An 18,869-nucleotide genomic window follows, 5' to 3' on the forward strand; every position below is an offset into this window, starting at 1 on the left:
AAGCAACCACTATTGTTTCTTTTGAGTTTTCCAGAAAAAGTTTATATACATACCTGCATGTTTGTATTTCAAAACATAATTTTTGTTTACATTAAAGACAGCACACCGCATATAGTATTCCATGCTTTGCCTTTAATATTCATTACATCATGCACCTGTCCTTTGAGTATACAGTACACAGCCACGAAGTAATACACGTCTGTACTGTTGTGCTGTGTTTTATTGAACCATTCCTCCGTGTTATCACTTTAGTTATTCTGATTATTTCATTGCAAAAAAAATCCTTTTTTTTTTTTGAGATGGAGTTTCGCTCCTGTTGTCCAGGCTGGAGTGCAACGGCGCCATCTCGGCTCACCGCAACCTCTGCCTCCTGGGTTCAAAGCTCTTCTCCTGCCTCAGCCTCCCGAGTACCTGGGATTACAGGCATGGGCCACTACACCCGGCTAATTTTATGTTTTTAGTAGAGACGGGGTTTCTCCATGTTGGTCAGGCTGGTCTGAAACTCCCGACCTCAGGTGATCCGCCCGCCTCGGCCTCCCAAAGTACTGGGATTACAGGCATGAGCCACCACGCCCTGCCTTAACATCTTTATACATGGATTACAAGCATCGCGAAGACCTGCAAATATTTGTATAGGGTAAATTCCTGAACGAAATCGCTGGGCGCATCAAAAATTTGAATAAATGTAATGAGACCAACAAACATCTAAAAAGTAAACTGATGCTATCCACATTTGTCAAGCACACGAGTAGGCCTGCCCGTTTGAAGGTCCTGGCTAGGCGCTGTTGGCCAGCGATCTCTATCAACCAGGGTCAGGGTCATCTGCCGGCAATACCATAGAGGCGGTCCTGGGGGCGGGCCTTCTCCGTTCACGTGGATGACCTTGCCCCGCCCCGTCGAGGCGCCGCGCGAGTCTGGAGCTCTGGCTCGCGCAGTAGCGTCACGCGGAGGCGGAGCGAGGACTCGGGGACAGTAAGTTCTGTTCTCGCCGCGCTGGGGGCGGGCTCGCGGGACCAGCTGCTTCCGGCTGGGCCGCGGGCGTGGACTCGGCATTCCGGCTGTGGCGGGGTTGCTGGCCTGTGGCCTTTGCTCCGGGCCGCTGCGAGGCCTGAGGCCTCCTGGGTTTCGGTTCAGCGTTAACTGTTAACCCGCCAGGGCGGGCTTCCGCCCAGGCACCGGAGACCCACTGAGCTTGTTCACCTTGAAACTTGGGCTACACCTGAGACCTGCCACCTCAGGGGGGTATGCGGGTCGTTCTAACAAGCTTTCATGGCATTCGTGCGCTCTAAAGTATAGAAGCTGCTCCAGGCTACCGCAGCCCCGGCCGTCCTGGAGATACTCTCTCCTGGAGTCTGTAGTGGAGAATTTACAGCACCTGGACAGCCACGTGCAGTCTCCGAACTGCAGGCCGTCTTTACCGAAATGTTAAACACAGCTTGAAGTTAGGCAGGATAACTGCCGGAGCTGGATGGACCTTAGAGGTGCCAGCTAACGCGCTTTGAGCTTTTTCTGCGTTAGGCCTGCTCTAAACATTTGACGTGTGTTAAAGCATTTATGTGCTTTACCCTATGTGCACCCTGATGTTGCGGGCCCTTCTTACAGTAAAAGAACTGCAGCACAGCGAAATTAAGCAACTTGCCCCAAATCACGCAGAACTGGGATGCAAACCCAGGTCTAGCTCACTCGTGATCACATCTTTGGTGACATATATAAATATCAGTACTATATATATCACCATTTTTTTTGCTTTGCTAAAATTTTGCTTTGCTAAAAGGTTTTTGTGTCTTCAGGGTAGTTTACTTGCAAGCCCCATGTTTTTATTAAAAAAAGTGGGTGCTACCTGAATAAAACTAATGCCTACCCCTTGGTGGTTTTGTGAAGACTGATGAACTATTATATTCAAAGGGTCCAAGCAGTAAGCATTTACTGAAGGACAGCTAGTTTTAGCCATTATTATTCTGCCATTCAGAAACTACTAAGACATTTTTCTTCCCTGCACCTAAAAGCAAGGGTGTCAAATTTGAGATAAGCATTCTGATAACGTGTAGGCAAAGTTTCCAGACTTAGTAAAAGCACCTTAGTCATGGCTCAAGAGGAGTGACAAGTAAGTACGTTTCACTTCGTGTCTCTTTTATCTCCAGCGTCTTGTGGAAATTTGAGTTACACTAAATATTTTTAAAAATTCAACTTGAATTTATTTCCTGTGTCGGAAAGGGATCTAATAGTGACCGAGTATCCATTCAGCTGATTTGTAATTTTATATGGAGTTAGCACCTTTAGAAACCAATTTTAGGGACAGGCCAAAACTTTTTCTCGATGAGAACATGGAACACAACAACTAAATTTTTCAGGGGGAAGTTTTCATCTAGCCCCCAAACTGGATGAGTCCTTTAATTTTCTGTTTCATTCGGTTAAGATTCCACTATCTTAAAGTAGACTTAAAATCGAAATACATTGGGAGTTTATGAATAGTTCATCAAAATAACGATAATTAAGGTGAACACATGGGCTTTTCCTGTTGTCTGAATGGTTCATGATATTCACAATAGTAAGAATAATATGGGTGTTAAATGTAAAAAGTCATCAGATATTATAAATGGTACCATTTAAGATACATAGAGGAAACTATTATTTGACATATAAAATAATACTTTCTAAGCAAAATGCAAGGCCGTAATCATAGTTCTCTGAAGCCTTTATCGTTTAGCCCCAGTCTTCTCTGCTCCTTTTTTATCAGCCCCTTCAAAGTTCACCAGTTTTTCGGGTTGGAGGCAAACCTTGCAAAGACTGTAAGTTTGTAGTGACTCAAATTTGAGAAAGGCCTGTATTTGGTTCTCATTTATTTGGGAGTTGGGAAAACATAATTAACTTTTGATATTATACTACATCTCTTGTATTTCATTACTTTTTGATAGTACTTTTCTATTTTTTGCCTGGAAGGAAAAAAAAAGAACTATTCATTCCTCCTTTGGTGCCAAGTTTTGAAATTAGCTGTACAAAAGTCTCAAAATAGTTCATTCATGATCTATGCACAGGCACATTCTCTGAGGATAGAAAGGGCAATTTTATTCCATTTTTCTTGGGTTTGGGGTCATTTGCTACATAAATATAAATTAGGATACAACTTAAGTCTTGAAAAGAGTAATTTTAAATATAAGAAATAAGTATTTTTAAACATTTAAGAAATATTTATCTCCTTGCTTTTCTTTATATATTTACCCTATAGTACATATATCCATGAATAATATACTGTTTGGTTTTGCCACTTTTGTGATAAAAATGGAAACATCCTCTGACTTTTTAAATTTTTCACTTGCAATTATGTTTTTTGAAATTAATCCAACTTGATGTAGAGATACATTTTTCACTGCTGTACAGCATTCCATTGAACATACACACATTCCTTTCTACTGTTGATGGGTTTTGTGTTGTTTTTGTTTTTTGCTGTTATAACTATTCTTGTGTATGTTTCCTGGTATATCTGTGTGCATTTCTGTGGCATATACCCAAAGTGGGATTATTATTATTATGTTTAACTTTACTAGGTAATGCCAAACTGTGGTAGCACAAATTTATGTTATCACTAGCAGTTCCGTATTTTCACCAATACTTGGTATAATTTTTTGTCAGCCTGGTGGATAGAAAATAGTATCACATTAATGACTTTGCTTTGCATTTCCTTTGCGTTTTCCTGCTAATGAGGTTGAATGTCTTTACATATATTGGCCATTCAGATTTCTTTATTTGTGAAATGTTTGTTCATGTCTTGCCCATTTTTCTATGATTATTTGTTATTTTTTTTACTGGCCTATAGGAGTTATTCATATATTCTGAATCTCAAGCCTTTGTCAGTTATATGTATTGCAAATTCCACATTTCTTTCTTTTCTTTTTCTTTAGCCTGTTTCCCCTTCTTTCAGTTCATTCCTTTGTCTGTTCCCATTTTTCTTATTATTATGCCTCTGTTCTGTCACAAAATGTGATGAAGGCTGCATGCCCAACTCTGAAGGTAAATACTGCCACCTGAGCAATTTATGTTCTTTTGAGTACCTGCCCAAATCAAATAAAACCAGATGACCATTCAGAGATAGTATTCCTGCCTCCTGTCAGCCATAGCTAACCCAGAAAATCATGGCCCTGGTCCTCTTTGCCTTTGCTTTAAAATAATAAATTTTTCTTTTTTATTGTGAGATAATTTTTAAAAACAGCATATGTATTTTGTATCCCCCCATTTAAAAAAAAATTGGTTAGAGCAAGAATTAAAAATGCAAACTTCAGAGTGTAAATTTCACATCCCTATAATTTTCTAAGCTTGATATGTGTGATGCCTTCCTTTATACATTGAATTCAAAGCCCCTGCCTCTCCCCATCAACACACATGCACACATGCACAAACATGCACACACATACCTCTCTATCTACACCTCAGTTTTGGAGCCTAGACTTACAATGATATCTGATATTTGTCTTCCACATGGCTCAGAACTATTTCTCTCAAAATAGTGACCTATAAATTCTCTTTTTCTAAAGCTCACTCCTAACACACTAACTTAGAGATTTTACTCTTAATAATTTTTGTTTTATAAACTTACTTTTTAAATGAACCATGCTCTTTTTCTGCTAACATTTTAAAACTTCCAATGAGTTATACAGGCTTAAATAAATATTTAGAGAAGCCATCAGGAAAAATTCTCTGCAGAAGGCCTAAAGTCACTTGGCACTTCCATGAAAACATTTTCTCTTTTTTGGGGAAGGGACTGGCCCATAGTGTGTAACCATTCTAAGCTAGGTACACTGAGGTACAAATGCCTTCTTTAAAGAAGTTGGATAGGGCCGGGCGCGGTGGCTCATACCTGTAATCCCAGCACATTGGGAGGCCGAGGCGGGCGGATCACGAGGTCAGGAGATCAAGACCATCCTGGCTAACACGGTGAAACCCCCGTCTCTACTAAAAATACAAAAACTTAGCTGGACGTGGTGGCGGGCACCTGTAGTCCCAGCTACTTGGGAGGCTGAGGCAGGAAAATGGTGTGAACCCAGGAGGTGGAGCTTGCAGTGAGCTGAGATTGAGCCATTGCACTCCAGCCTGGGCTACAGAGTGAGACTGTCTCAAAAAAAAAAAAAAAAAAAAAAAGAAAAGAAAAAGAAAAAGAAGTTGGATATGTGTGTTTTTACGTAAAATGGTAACCTAAGACTTGAGTGGAATTAAAATGCAGATTCCTGTTGATCAAGGAAAGGTACATTATATTATTTAACTTCCTGTGAAATACTACAATATTACTATATTTGAAAAAAGCATGGATGATGAAGTATCTTCCTAAAGTTAGAATATTTATTTGAAGTTGACACCTGGTTTGTAATTTTGTTAAATATTTGTAGATAAGTGTGTGTTTAATATCTTGAGCATTTCACAGCAAACTTCTTTCTTAAAAAAATATTTTTAGAGACAGGGTCTCACTCTGTTGCCCAGGCTGGAGTACAGTGGTATGATCATAGCTCACTGAAGCCTCAAACTCCTGGCCTCAAGTGATCCTCCTCCCTGGGCCTCCTAAGCAGTCAACCCTACAGGCAAGTACCAACCCACCTGGGTAATTTTTAAAAAACATTTTTATGTAGAGCTGGGTCTCGGTATGTTGCCTAGGCTGGTCTTGAACTCCTGGTAAGTGATCTTCCCACCCTGAAAGTGCTGGAATTACAGGTGTGAGCCACTGTCCTGAGTCATTATTTTGATGCAAGGACAGGATCAAACCTATAACCCTTAAGCCTGTTCCTAAAAATAATATTGAGATATTTCTTAGTCTTGATTTTTTTCCCACCTTTTAATTTCTATATTTGGCCAAAAGGATACTAAAGAGTAGACTAGGAGATAAACTTTAGAAATACAGGGAAAAGATAGTAGTAATGGTTATATTCTGAATATAAGCTCTTACTTGGATACTAATTAGTATTTGATTTCTAGGAGGGTGGATATATAGGGAGTAAATGAACTTACAAAGAGAAAAGGGTACAGGGTAGGCCCAACTCTTTATAGAACAACCATAGTGTCAGGACAGTTTCCTAGGATCCTCGAGTTTTCTTCATGTATTATTTATTGTTTAGTACACAGACGTGACCAGCATTGGAATTTATTTGGCCTCATTGCCTGCCTTTTTTTTCTAGGTTACCACCTATTTGCAATTCAAGGAGAATATAAGATAGAGAAGAAAGCTGTGAATGAATTTCATTTGATTAGCAATAGTTTGGATACTCTACTGGTCTTGTGTCTCTACAGCCTCTCTTCCACCTGACCCCTAAATGTTGAAGTGCTTCAGGAATTGTCTTAGACCTTCTTTCTTCCTTACATACACTTCCTCTCCAAGTGAGTCCATAGAATTCTATAACCTGGAAACTCCCCAATTTTTCTCTCTAGATATTCTCAACTTTAGTCTCTTATATCTGGTTGCTGACTTGATATCTCTACTTGGATGTCTCTGCGATACCTTAAACTCAATATGTGCAAAATGTATATAGCTTTTGATTTTCCATCCTGAAAAAATACCATTGATTTCTTGGCCTTTCTCATCACAGTCTTTCGCACTACAGTTCACCTAGCTGCACAAACCTAAAACTTGGGAGTCATCTTTATTTATTTTTCTGTAGCATCAACCCAACTTCTCTGTACTATAAAATTAAAATAATGATACCTTTTTAGTATCATGGAGGATTAAAGGAGTTAATAAATAAATGTAGCCTTAGAATAGTGCCTGGCACATAGTTAACACAATATAATTGTAGCTACTGCTGCTACTGTTACTATTACTTTTTCTCCCCTACAGTGTCAACCCCCTGGGGCAAACCACCATCTTTTTCATGGACCCCTAGCTTTCTGATTTCTGTGCATCCATTGTTGTTTTGCTATAATCCATTCTCCATAGAGCCGGGGCATTCTTTCAAAAAGAAATCAAGTCACACTTTCCTGCTTTATACTCTTTAGTGGCTTTCCTTTGCTCTTAGAGTAAAATCTGTACACAGCACTGCACAACCTGGCTCCTGCCTATTTACCAATCTTGCACATGATGTTCCAGTCTTCTGGAACACATCCACCAAGCCTTTTCTTTCCTTTAGGCTTTTGTATTTGCTATTCCTTCAGTATGGAATTCTCTTCCCCCAGCTGTTGGCATGTCTAGTTCATTTGCATTTTGGGCATTTCAGCTCAGCTATCATCTCAGTGACCAGTTTTTATCTGAGGTAAGAAAATGAAAAGTTTTCATTCATACCCATCTTCTCTTGCTGTAATAGCTATCTGGTTGTGCCTGTAAGAGCCAACTGTGTACTCTAGGCAAAACCAGGTGGACCACCTTAGCCAAGAGGCTGAAGACTATTCAGACAATCAAAGAATCCTGCCTTTAGCAGAAGGCTGAGAACAATGCAGATAATAACTGAATGTTGTTTAGTGTTAAATTTGATAGGAAATAAAGGGATAGTGAAACTTAAATTTCTATGTTTTATAAGTTCTGAAATTTCCTTCTTGACCTCGAAATGAATCTAATATAACTCTAGCCTCAAAGTGAGGAATCCTCCCTAATTTTGGCAGTCTTTAAGAGTCTCTAACGCAAAGTAATGACTGTCTACTTAATATAATCCAGTATGTATGGCTGGGCGCAGTGGCTCATGCCTGTAATCCCAGCACTTTGGGAGGTTGAGGTGGGTGGATTACTTGAGGTCAGGAGTTTGAGACCAGCCAGGCCAACACAGCAAAACCCTGTCTCTACTAAAAATATAAAAATTAGCCAGGTATGATGGTGGGCTCCTGTAATCGCAGCTACTCAGGAGGCCAAGGCAGGAGAATTCCTTGAACCTGGGAGGCGGAGGTTACAGTGAGCCGAGATCATGCCACTGCACTCCAGCCTGGGTGACAGAGTGAGACTCTGTCTCAAAATACTACTACTACTACTACTACTAATAATAATAATCCAGTATTTATAAATGTTTTATGTAGCTTCAGAAAGTGCCTCCATTAATCTTGAAAAGTCCAAACTATTCATTCTTATGGTTATCTCCATTAAGTTGGAACCAAATTAGTGAATACTTCTTGTAACTTTCCTTCTTTACGTTCAACTAGCATGAATCTTGATGGCTCTGCACAAGATCCTAAAAAGAGGGAATATTCTTCTGTCTGTGTGGGCAGAGAAGATGACATTAAAAAATCTGAAAGAATGACAGCTGTTGTCCATGATAGAGAAGTGGTCATTTTCTACCACAAGGGAGAATATCATGCTATGGATATTCGCTGTTACCGTAAGATTTTATTTTTCATTTGTAAAACTTTAAACCATAAAACTATCAAAATTTCAGTTTTTTAGTGACTGCAGGTAATATCCGATTCCTTTTCAGACTCAGGAGGACCTTTACATTTGGGAGACATAGAGGTATGTAAAATTAAATTTATTTTCAGCAAATTCAGCATATACATATATTCAAAACTAATTTATAGTTGGTTTGAACTATATTTTAATGCTTTGAGTATAATTTCAAGTATTCTTGGAATTCATAAGATAAATATGAGAAATATGCATATCTTTTGACCTAGCAATTATACTCTATATCTATTCTATGGCCATAATTGCACAGATGTTTAAGTATTTGTATAGGAATGATTCATTGTAGCATTATTTATTATAATGAATTGAAGGCAATAATTCATTATAATGTTTTAACAATAGGAAACTGGTTAAATAAATTATGATACAGCCATGCTGTGGAATAACTGTACCTTGCAATCATTAAATTAATGAGGCAGATCTATATGAGTATGGAGAGATGTGAATAATGTATTTGTGACTGAAAAAAGCAAGTCATAAGATAATAGTCTTATGAGATCTCATTTTTTTCATCAAAAAGAATATTCACTTTTTACTTTATACACTCTGCATAATTTGAATTTTTTACAATGAGTATATATTACTTTTATAACAAAAATATACAGTATAAATATATTTTTAAAGAAATAAACCACACGGTAGTCTTAACTGAGGAAGAAGTTGTCTTTGCTTCCTTGGATTCCAAAAGTAGTCACCTAAATTTCTTCTTTCTTCATTAAATTGGTCTCTCTCTCTCTCTCTAACTGATGCAAAGTACAAACTTGAACTTAGCATTCCACTTTCTCTACACTTGATGAGTGTACACACCTGTCATGTTAAAGAACATATGTGTATTTTTTCTATTTTTTCCCATTGTTCAAAACCACATATGTGAATCTTTGCTGACAGTTTTATGTAATGTAAATTATGAAAATGTGAATCTTTGCTGACAGTACAAATCAGTCACCAAATGAAAGTACAAATCAGTATTCCTGCACTTTTGGATATAGAGGGGAAAAATGAAAGCACCCACTTACATTTGTGAGCTGATAATAGTTTCATAGAATTTTCCCTAGTTTCAGTCCATAATGAGAGCTTGAAGACCTTGCTCCTCAAACTGTTGTCCATAGACCAGCAACTTTGGTGTCACATGGGAGCTTTTTAGACATGCAGAATCTTGTCACCCCAACCCCTTAGACGTACTACATTTAAACAGAGAGACATACATTGAAACATACATTGAAGATCCAGGTGCTTCCTGTGTTTGAGAAGCACTTCACCAAGACAGTTAAAAAGTTGAGAATTAACTACTTTGGATCACAGATTGCTCTTCTATTATCATATGCACTCATGCCTTTAGTAACTCCTTTTGAATTTATATCCGAACCTTATAATTCTAGAAGCTAGTGAAAATTCCAGAAGCTAGTGAAAATTCCTATAGAAGCACTTGAAGTCCTTGCCCCATTTCTGTCAAGGAGGTGACATTGACATCTAATAGATAATCGCACAGCTACAGTCACATGTTTTAGTTGCCTGAGCATGTCAGTCTTCTGATAGAGCTCTAACTGGCTTTCTGATCAACTGTAAAAGAGCTTGATGACTCTTCTCAGATTAGGATCTGCTTTATGCTGTATAATTTGTAAATAGGAGGAAAAAAGAAAAGCTAACCTGTTTTTTAACCTGGTTCTTCTGCAGCAGATTCTCTTCAGAGTCTATGGTGTATCAAGAACATGTGACATGTCAGAATATTAAATGAGTTATTCTCTTCCCCAGGATTTTGATGGACGACCGTGTATAGTTTGCCCCTGGCATAAATACAAAATTACTTTGGCAACAGGAGAAGGTCTGTACCAGTCTATAAACCCTAAAGATCCATCAGCAAAACCCAAGTGGTGCTCCAAAGGAGTAAAGCAAAGGATTCACACAGTGACAGTAGACAATGGGAATATTTATGTGACTCTTTCTAGTGAACCTTTTAAGTGTGACTCTGATTTTTATGCCACTGGAGACTTCAAAGTAATTAAGAGTTCTTCTCGATAAAAGAAAAAAAATAGAAATGAAAAATATTGTGTATGCTTGAAAACATTTTTAGAATAACTGCTTCAGTTTTAAAGGTGATGAAATTTTTCAACATAGGCACAACTATTTAAAACTCATATAAATTTGAGAGGTTTAAGAGCACACATACTTAGTATGATGTAAGGATTATCAGGATCAATAGAATACATTTTATCTAATCTTCTGGATTAATTAGAACCTGAAGGTTATTGGGATGTTCTGTTTAAGAAGGATGAAAATAAATTTGGAGTAAACAAATAATAGGTAAAAATTAAGGTTTAGTAAGAAAATTTTTTTAATTTAATTTTTAAAATAGGAAAAAATCCCTGTTTGATGTAGCAGATTTTTTTTTTTTTTTTTTTTTTTTTTTTTTTTTTTGAGACGGAGTCTCGCTCTGTCGCCCAGGCTGGAGTGCAGTGGCCGGATCTCAGCTCACTGCAAGCTCCGCCTCCCGGGTTCACGCCATTCTCCGGCCTCAGCCTCCGGAGTAGCTGGGACTACAGGCGCCCGCCACCTCGCCCGGCTAGTTTTTTGTATTTCTTAATAGAGACGGGGTTTCACCGTGTTAGCCAGGATGGTTTCGATCTCCTGACCTCGTGATCCGCCCGTCTCGGCCTCCCAAAGTGCTGGGATTACAGGCTTGAGCCACCGCGCCCGGCCTGATGTAGCAGATTTAATTCTGAAAAAGTTTTAATATATACAAAGTAGACTATATAATGAACTTCCATCAGTCAGCTTTAACAGTTATCAGCATTCTTCCATTCTTGTTTTATTTATATCTCTATGGATTCCCTACCTCTCCTATTTGATTGTTATTTTTACATTTTTAGGTAAAGTTTAAATACATTGAAATGTTCACATCTGAACTGTACAACTTTCCCAAATAACATAGCAGACTTTTTATACTTTAAAAATACCTCCAAAAATGAGATAAGTTTACCTGCTGAACTTGAAAATAAGAAACTTAACCACTGTGCTAGACATCAAAACCAAATAAACCTTGGCTTAGTTTCTCTATGATCAAGGCAGATCTTGAAGTAAGGAAGCCAGACCCAGCTGCTGCCCAGCCATGAGAGATGTAAAGTCTCCTATTCAGTGAGCCAGTGTACTTCGAATGCCTATATGAAATTTTCAAATAAAGGTTTTTAAAAATTTTTTAGAACTTTATGTGAATATATGCACAACTAAGTGTCTCCTATAAATGTTATAGAGAGGAGATCTAGGGTTTTGTTCCTTGGAGTTCCCAGGCAAGGTTGATGTTCAGTTGGTTCACCCTGGTTTTATCATGTCAGTTATTTATGGTCAGTACTGTTCACTTGCCTGGTGCTCATACCATACTAGCTGTAATGTATTTAAAATAACACCCCAGACACCCACCATGCAAAAATCAGCAGCACATAGTGGTGATTTTTGCATCGTCAGTGCTCATGCATAAATCACCACTATGTGGGACCAGAAATAGCCAAAATGAGTAGATGATGTATTCAGAGTGAGAAGAACTTTTTGTCAAGATTGGAACCTAGTTGCAAAGCACAGTAATACGTTTAGAGGAGGAGAATTACATTAAGAATCTAAATCTAATACTTAACATTCTAAGGAGCTGACCTGGACTCTTTCCCTTGGTTATTATAAAAATAGTAAATGAATAAGGTCTATATAGTAAAGACTCTGCTTACAGGGACCTTTGCTACATATTATTACACTTCCTTTTCTGTTGGAGTATGGATAGCATGAGTAGCACTTGGTCCTCATTTCTCAGACAACCAACGAACCAGACTTGTGCTTTTTATAGATACTGTTTGTGGCAGCAACTACTCACTACGTACAGAACATATACTATCTCTCAGGAAGGTACATCCCGGTCTGTTCTATCATGTGATAATCCTTCCATGCCCAGTCAGGTCTTAACACGTGTCCAGAATACAAAATGTATAGAAGAAAATCAAAGTACTTTATTCAGGCAAAATCTGTAGCCCTGGTTTGCAGGAATAATTACAGAAATATTTTCTCGTAAGAGCCACTGGGAATAATGAGTAGTGTGCACTTGATTTTTCATTCTAAATTTATATCTCTAATTGTAGAAATAAAAAATATCATATCATGTACTGTCTTCATGTACAGAAATCTTCTCATCACATTTGTAAATATTTTGTTTTATAAATTTATGACATCTGTGAATTGCAAATCCTTCATAACTTTACAAGTGATTTACAAAATAATAATAGGCAGACTCAAACTCTCCAGTCTGCATATAAAAAATAATTATCCTTTTAATTTGATATGCAGCATCTTGATAGGGCTTTTTTTTCCTCCAAAGTAAAGAATTAGACTCTCAAAACAAGTCTTTAATAAAAATATTAATGTATTATAAATATGCTTATATTATAAACCACAGTGTAAAGTCTCACCCACCAAAGGATGGATTTTCTTGTTCATTAAAAGTATATAGTCAGTACCTATATTCCACATCAATATTCATTTTATTTACTCTATCATGTAAATACTAGAAAATGACATTTTAATAGTAGCCCCCTTCTCTTTTTTTTAAGAAAGCAGAGCAATTCAGAATATGTAAACTAGACTCTTGAGTTTTGTCAGATGAAATGTGCCATTAAATAGATAACTCTTAGGTTCTGTTCAGTGATATCTGTATTCAGATTTGCTCATTCATTTCAGCTGATTGGTCAAACACAGAATGTAAAACTTGGATCTTATTACTCTGCTTATTAGCAAGAAGCTTGGGGTAATCTGAAATGTCTGGCTTCTCCGGCAGTGACCTGTAAGGTTTTGCTTTGATTTCACCTTCAGCAAACATAGGCTCTGAAAGCACAGGCTCAGAAAAGGCTTTTCTACAATTTTCCCTCTCCTCTCTGTTTTGCCTTATGGATTCTTCTTCCTGGAAGATGTTCTTTATCTTCTCCAGCACAGCATTAGCACAGACCGCCTATACAATAAAAATAGTTTGAAAAGTAAAGTTTCTTTTTAAGCTACTAACCACAGAATAAAACATACAATATAGTGTTTCACATAAAGTCATTTAATCTACATAATCTAATAAAAAACACTTCTTTTCAGGACCTGCAGGCACATAATATAATAAGCATTGCGAGACTGTTCTAAATAATACAATCTAGAGAGCAATTTAAAACCTAGTATGCTTCCATGAATATGTTTTACATCTTTTCCCCCAATTCATTAGATGTTTTGCATCTTTATTCTCTTGATGTAATTACATGAAACATTTTCTGAGAGATGGAATTTGTCCTCAAACATGGTTTTCTCAAAGTAGTTCTTTTGTTTTAATTTTCTTCCCCCTAGACTTTGCTTATACTTACATGTACAATGAAAGGACATCAACATATCAGTAAGAATTTAGTAAGCGACTATCAACGGTTTCTGAGCAAATATGTGATCACTATCCCCTCCAAAACTGCCACTCAGTACTTTAAGGAGAGGAGTGTCAAAAATAAAACAGAGAAAAATAACTTCAAAAATTCAGAATCACTAAGGACTGCATTAATTAAACTTATTCTGTAAGTTTACTAATGATGAAGATGATGATGCTAAGTATTTAAGGCAAGCAATGAGAACAGAAAATTTATGAAATATGAGAAGACTTAAACCAGTTTATTTCACAAAAAAAAATGCCTCAAGATAATATAAAAGATTATAAACACATACAAGATTTCCTAAATTAGAGGTAACAGCCAAAGGATTGAGGTCCTCAAGCTTGAACAGCCTCAACTTCCTCTTGCCCTCCTGCCTCCTGCCTCCTCCTCCTTGCCTGCCTCTCACTATAGAATTGAGGAACACAGACACTTTTCCTCACTTCCCTTCAGTTGGTTCATTAGCTATCTTGTAGCTAATGAAATAAAATGATATGTCTGCTGGGAAGGAACTCAGAAAAGATTTTTGGAAAAGTTTTTCCTCCTGTATAGACTGTCTTTTCTCTCTATCTCGCTCTTCCTGCTTTGAACACTGATGTGATGCTTGATCATGAGGCAACAAACCTAAGGACTGAAAACAAGTTTTTAGAAGAAAAAGAGGGAAAGACCCCGTTGTCTTAGGCTTTTAGGGCTGCTGTAACAAAATACCATGAACTGAGTAGCTTACAATAGAAATTTATTTCTCCCAGTTCTGCAGAGTGGGAAGTCCGAGATCAAGGCACTGGCAGATTCAGTGTCTGGTGAGGGCTGGTTTTCTGTCTATGTCCTCATATGGTGGAAGGGACAAGGCAGCTCCCTCAGGCCTCATTTCTAAGGGCACTAATTCCATTCCTGAGGACTCTGTTCTCATTACCTAATCACCTCCCCAAGGCTCCACCTGCTAATATCACCACCTTGGGGTTAGATTTTAACGTAAGAATTTGGGGGAAGCACAGACATTCAGACCTGGGCTTTGATAATATTTTGGACCTAACTGTACAAACCTGGGAATTGCCTAACTCCTAACTTCTAATTAAGATATTTAAGTGTTTTTATTGATTAAGGTACTGTCATTCACATATCCTTTGTTACTTGCACTTTTATGTATCCAAACCCGGCGCTAGAAACCTTTAAAGTCATGACCGTTAGCTGTAAACAGCCTCATCCATTTATCCCAAATATGATCATTTTCTATGAATGTCATGTTGTGAAAAGGATTGGAAAGTTCTGTCCTATTTGAAACATTCTCTCTTCCCTCACCAACAAAAAATTCTATCTGTGCACATTCTAACCACCTTTTTCCCAGTCTCAGAAAATGAACGGTCTTGATCAAGGTCAATATCCTTCTATATTTGTTTTTAACCTACATCCTACCATCTTCTCTGTCAATTATTCCTTGTCTCTTCAGCCTCTTTACTCTTGACTGGCTCTTCCCCTGCAGTCTATAACATGCTTGAGTATCTTCCATCCTAAAATTTAAAAACTAAAAATCTCTGAAAATCTGCTTCTCTATTGACTGCTACACACTCTCTCTTCTTAGTTAAACCAGATTCTGTTTCCATGTTATTACCTTCTGTCACTCTGAAACCTGCTTATTTCTGTCTTCGTTATCCAGTTATGCCGCTGAAATAATTTTCGAGATGGTTAACCTCGACATCTTTACTACTGTATCTAATGGACACTTCAAATCTTCATTTTACTTGACTTTTCTGCTTGTATTTGACACTTAACTACTGACAACATCCTGAGTCTCTATTTCCTTGGCACTATTTCTCCTGATTTTCTTTCTGCCTTTCTGATTGTTGCTTCTTGTGTCCCAAATGGATTCTTTTTTAGCTTACCTAAATATTGCTGTTCTTCATATTTCTGTTGACTTACCACCCTTTTCTCTTGACATGATTCCACTCATAGGACATTAACATCTAACATATATATTGTTTTCAGAACCAGAATTCTAACCCTGACCTCTCCCAGGCCTTAGATACATATATGACCAGTTATCAGATTTGTTTCTATTACCTACTTACAAAGTTCATGGCATGACAAATTGTGTGAGATGATTTCAACAGCCTTTGAGAAACTGAAATCTAATTTTTGTGTTAGTCTAGTTTTTATTTCCCCATAGACATGTCATCCTGTTCATTTTGTGCAATGTATTTGCATCCTAGCTTAGTTGAATGCCAATTTTGTATAAGTTTCACATTTAAGATATTGAATACTTCTTGAAAATTTAAAACAATGGCAAAATAGTTGATAAATTTAGTTTTGTAAAAACTGAATTAATACATTTAAAAGTAAGTTCTACCTTTTTTCAAGGGTATTTAGCTATTCTTGACCCTATGTACTTGCCTGTATATTTTAGATCTAGTCCACTTACACACACACACACGCACACACCTGCTTGGCTCTTAATTGAGACTTCTTTTATGTTTTAATATGATATAAAATATTAACAAAAATGTGTAAGAATGCTAACAAAAAAAACAGAAAAATTATTAAAAGAAATTAAAGAAGACCAAAATAAACAGAAGGAATAGTACGTTCGTGAACTGGAAAGAGAACTTATTCTCCCAGTTATTAAGATATATTATAAAGGTCCTGTAATTAATACAGTGCTCAACTGGTGGAAGAATAGACAAATAGACCAACTGAATAGAACAGAGAATCTATAAACAGACCCATATAAAGGACACTTGATTTATGGAAAAAAAAAAAAGTATTCTAGGACAATAGGAAAAGGGCTTTTTTAAAGAAAAAATAGATTAATTGGATACTCATAGGGAAAAATTTGACTCTTACCTCATATTAGTTCAAGATGGAGTATAAATCTAAAGGTGAGAGGTAAATTAATAAAGCTTCTAGAATATAACAGAGGAGAATATTTTCATGATGTTAGGTGTAAGTCAAGATTCTCTTTGACATAGAAAGCACTTAACATAAAGGAAAAGATTAATAAATTGGATGACATTAAAATTATGATATGCTTTTATTTATTTTAAGACTGGATCTCACTATTTTGCCTAGGCTGGTCTCAAACTCCTGGGCTGAAGGTATCCTCCTACTTCAGCCTCCCCCATCAGCCTCCCAAGTAGCAGGGATTATAGGCACACACCACCATGCCTGGCTAAGAATTTCTTCTTTAAAAGACATTGCTAAAAGAATGAAAAGGCAAGTCAAAGAATAAATTTCTCCATATGTAATCAAAAAAGGCTCCTAGAATATGTTTTTTAAAGTAAAAATCAAATTTTTTTTAAAAAAAGGTATCTCAATAGAAAAGCAAGAAGAGGGCCGGGCGCGGTGGCTCAAACCTGTAATCCCAGCACTTTGGGAGGCCAAGATGGGCGGATCATGAGGTCAGGAGATCGAGACCATCCTGGCTAACACGGTGAAACCCCATCTCTACTAAAAAATACAAAAAACTAGCCGGGCGTGGTGGCAGGTGCCTGTAGTCCCAGCTACTCGGGAGGCTGAGGCAGGAGAATGGCGTGAACCCGGGACACAGAGCTTGCAGTGAGCCGAGATCTGGCCACTGCACTCCAGCCTGGGTGACGGAGCAAGACTCCGTCTCAAAAAAAAAAAAAAGAGATTTTAACAAATGTACAAAGAGGATATCCAAATGTCCAATTAATATATGCAGAGGTACTCAATCTCATTAATAATCAAGGAGATGCAAATTAAAACCACAATGTGATAATACTACATTCCCACAAAAATGGCTAAAATGCAAAAGATTGACAATACTGTCAGTAATGATGCAGAGCAACTGGGACTTTTATAAAATCTGAGATTTGTGTTAATTGTTAAAAAACCACTTTAGAAAACTCTTTGGTAATATCTACTAGGTATCAGCACATGCATACCTTATGACCTAGCAGTTTCACCAAAAGATATGTACAGGAATATTTATAGCAACCTTATTCATAGTAGCCAAAACTGGAAATAAACCAAATGTCCATCAGGAGTAGAATGGATAAATAAATGTTGATACAGTCAATCAGTTGAACACTGCACAGCAGTGAAATGAGCAAGCTACTGCTACAGGCAATGAATGATCTTAAAACAGTGTTGGGCAAAAGACAAACACAAAAGAATATGTACTATATGACTTTATTTATATAGAATTCAAGCAGTCAAACTATCAGTAGTATTACAAGTCAAAATAGTGATATCCTATATAGGAAAGGGAAGTGATTGTGGGAGGCAAGAAAGAGGCTCCTGGAATTAAGGTAATGTTTCTTGACCTGGGTAGTATAAAGATTAATAGATTTTGTGATAATTCATTAAGCTGTACACTTTCCTTTTTGTGTGTTATAGTTTCTTTAAGTGGCTATTAATAGAAAATAAAACCCTTATAATATAAAAAATCTTTTACATTTTTCTCATGCACGCATTTGTAATCCAAAATACACTAGTACCTGTGTTCCCCAAAGTGAGAGACCCCAAATGACAGAATACTGAACTTTAGCCAGCCATGGCACAATGGCTGAAACAAAACAACTCTAGCTAAATGAAAGTAAAACTAAATTTCTTGATCAAAATATGCAAGTGGTAATAATAAACTTTATAAAAAAATTTTTTTTAGTTATTTAAGCAAACTGTTTTTTGGTAGATTGACCTGGCTTATCAGAAAAGGAAATTTTAAAAATTGTTTTGTGTAATGAGACTGTGAATGGCAACATGAAATATTGTACACTATACTATTGCACAGTATTATTAACATTACATAAGTAGATTTATTTCTAGATTCTAATAATTTTCTTAACTTACCAAATAAATTAGTGCTGCATATGAAGCATATATTATGCTAGTTAAAGCAGTCTTTGCTGGAAAGGAGATGATTTCAAACAGAGAACCCTTTCTGACCTGCAAAAACAGAAAAGATTTTCTTAATAAACAAACATTTTGAATGTTTCAATGTCATATTTTACAATGTTACTGTAAAATGAGATTTTTTTTTTTTCTAAAGAAAGTCATCTACTTTAGACTATCTGGGCTTTTTCACATTGTGAAAATTGTTTACTTTTCCTTTTTTAACAAGAAGACACTTT

At 36.9% G+C, this 18,869-nt stretch overlaps 2 protein-coding genes across 4 annotated transcripts in view; one reads left to right on the plus strand and one right to left on the minus strand.

Moving 5' to 3' along the window:
- Positions 1 to 933: 933 nt before the first annotated feature.
- RFESD (Rieske Fe-S domain containing) lies at positions 934 to 10,734 on the plus strand. Its single transcript, XM_078004998.1, is given in 7 exon segments — positions 934 to 972; positions 6,159 to 6,326; positions 6,328 to 6,357; positions 7,129 to 7,226; positions 8,101 to 8,276; positions 8,373 to 8,407; positions 10,112 to 10,734. Coding segments are annotated over 6 exon segments (639 nt in total). The 5' UTR covers positions 934 to 972; positions 6,159 to 6,293; the 3' UTR covers positions 10,379 to 10,734.
- A 2,127-nt stretch (positions 10,735 to 12,861) lies between these two features.
- Positions 12,862 to 18,869, minus strand: part of SPATA9 (spermatogenesis associated 9) — a 68,534-nt gene continuing 62,526 nt past the window's right edge. For all 3 annotated transcript variants that reach the window (XM_078004996.1, XM_078004997.1, XM_001093375.4), the window contains exons 4-5: positions 18,589 to 18,684; positions 12,862 to 13,340 (exon numbers count right to left, since the gene is read on the minus strand). In XM_078004996.1, the coding sequence (XP_077861122.1) occupies positions 13,050 to 13,340; positions 18,589 to 18,684 (387 nt within the window). In that variant the 3' untranslated portion in view covers positions 12,862 to 13,049. The remainder of the gene's footprint in view (positions 13,341 to 18,588; positions 18,685 to 18,869) is intronic.

The sequence above is a fragment of the Macaca mulatta genome, chromosome 6 (genome assembly GCF_049350105.2).
Source record: "Macaca mulatta isolate MMU2019108-1 chromosome 6, T2T-MMU8v2.0, whole genome shotgun sequence".
Classification (NCBI taxonomy): Eukaryota; Metazoa; Chordata; class Mammalia; order Primates; family Cercopithecidae; genus Macaca; species Macaca mulatta.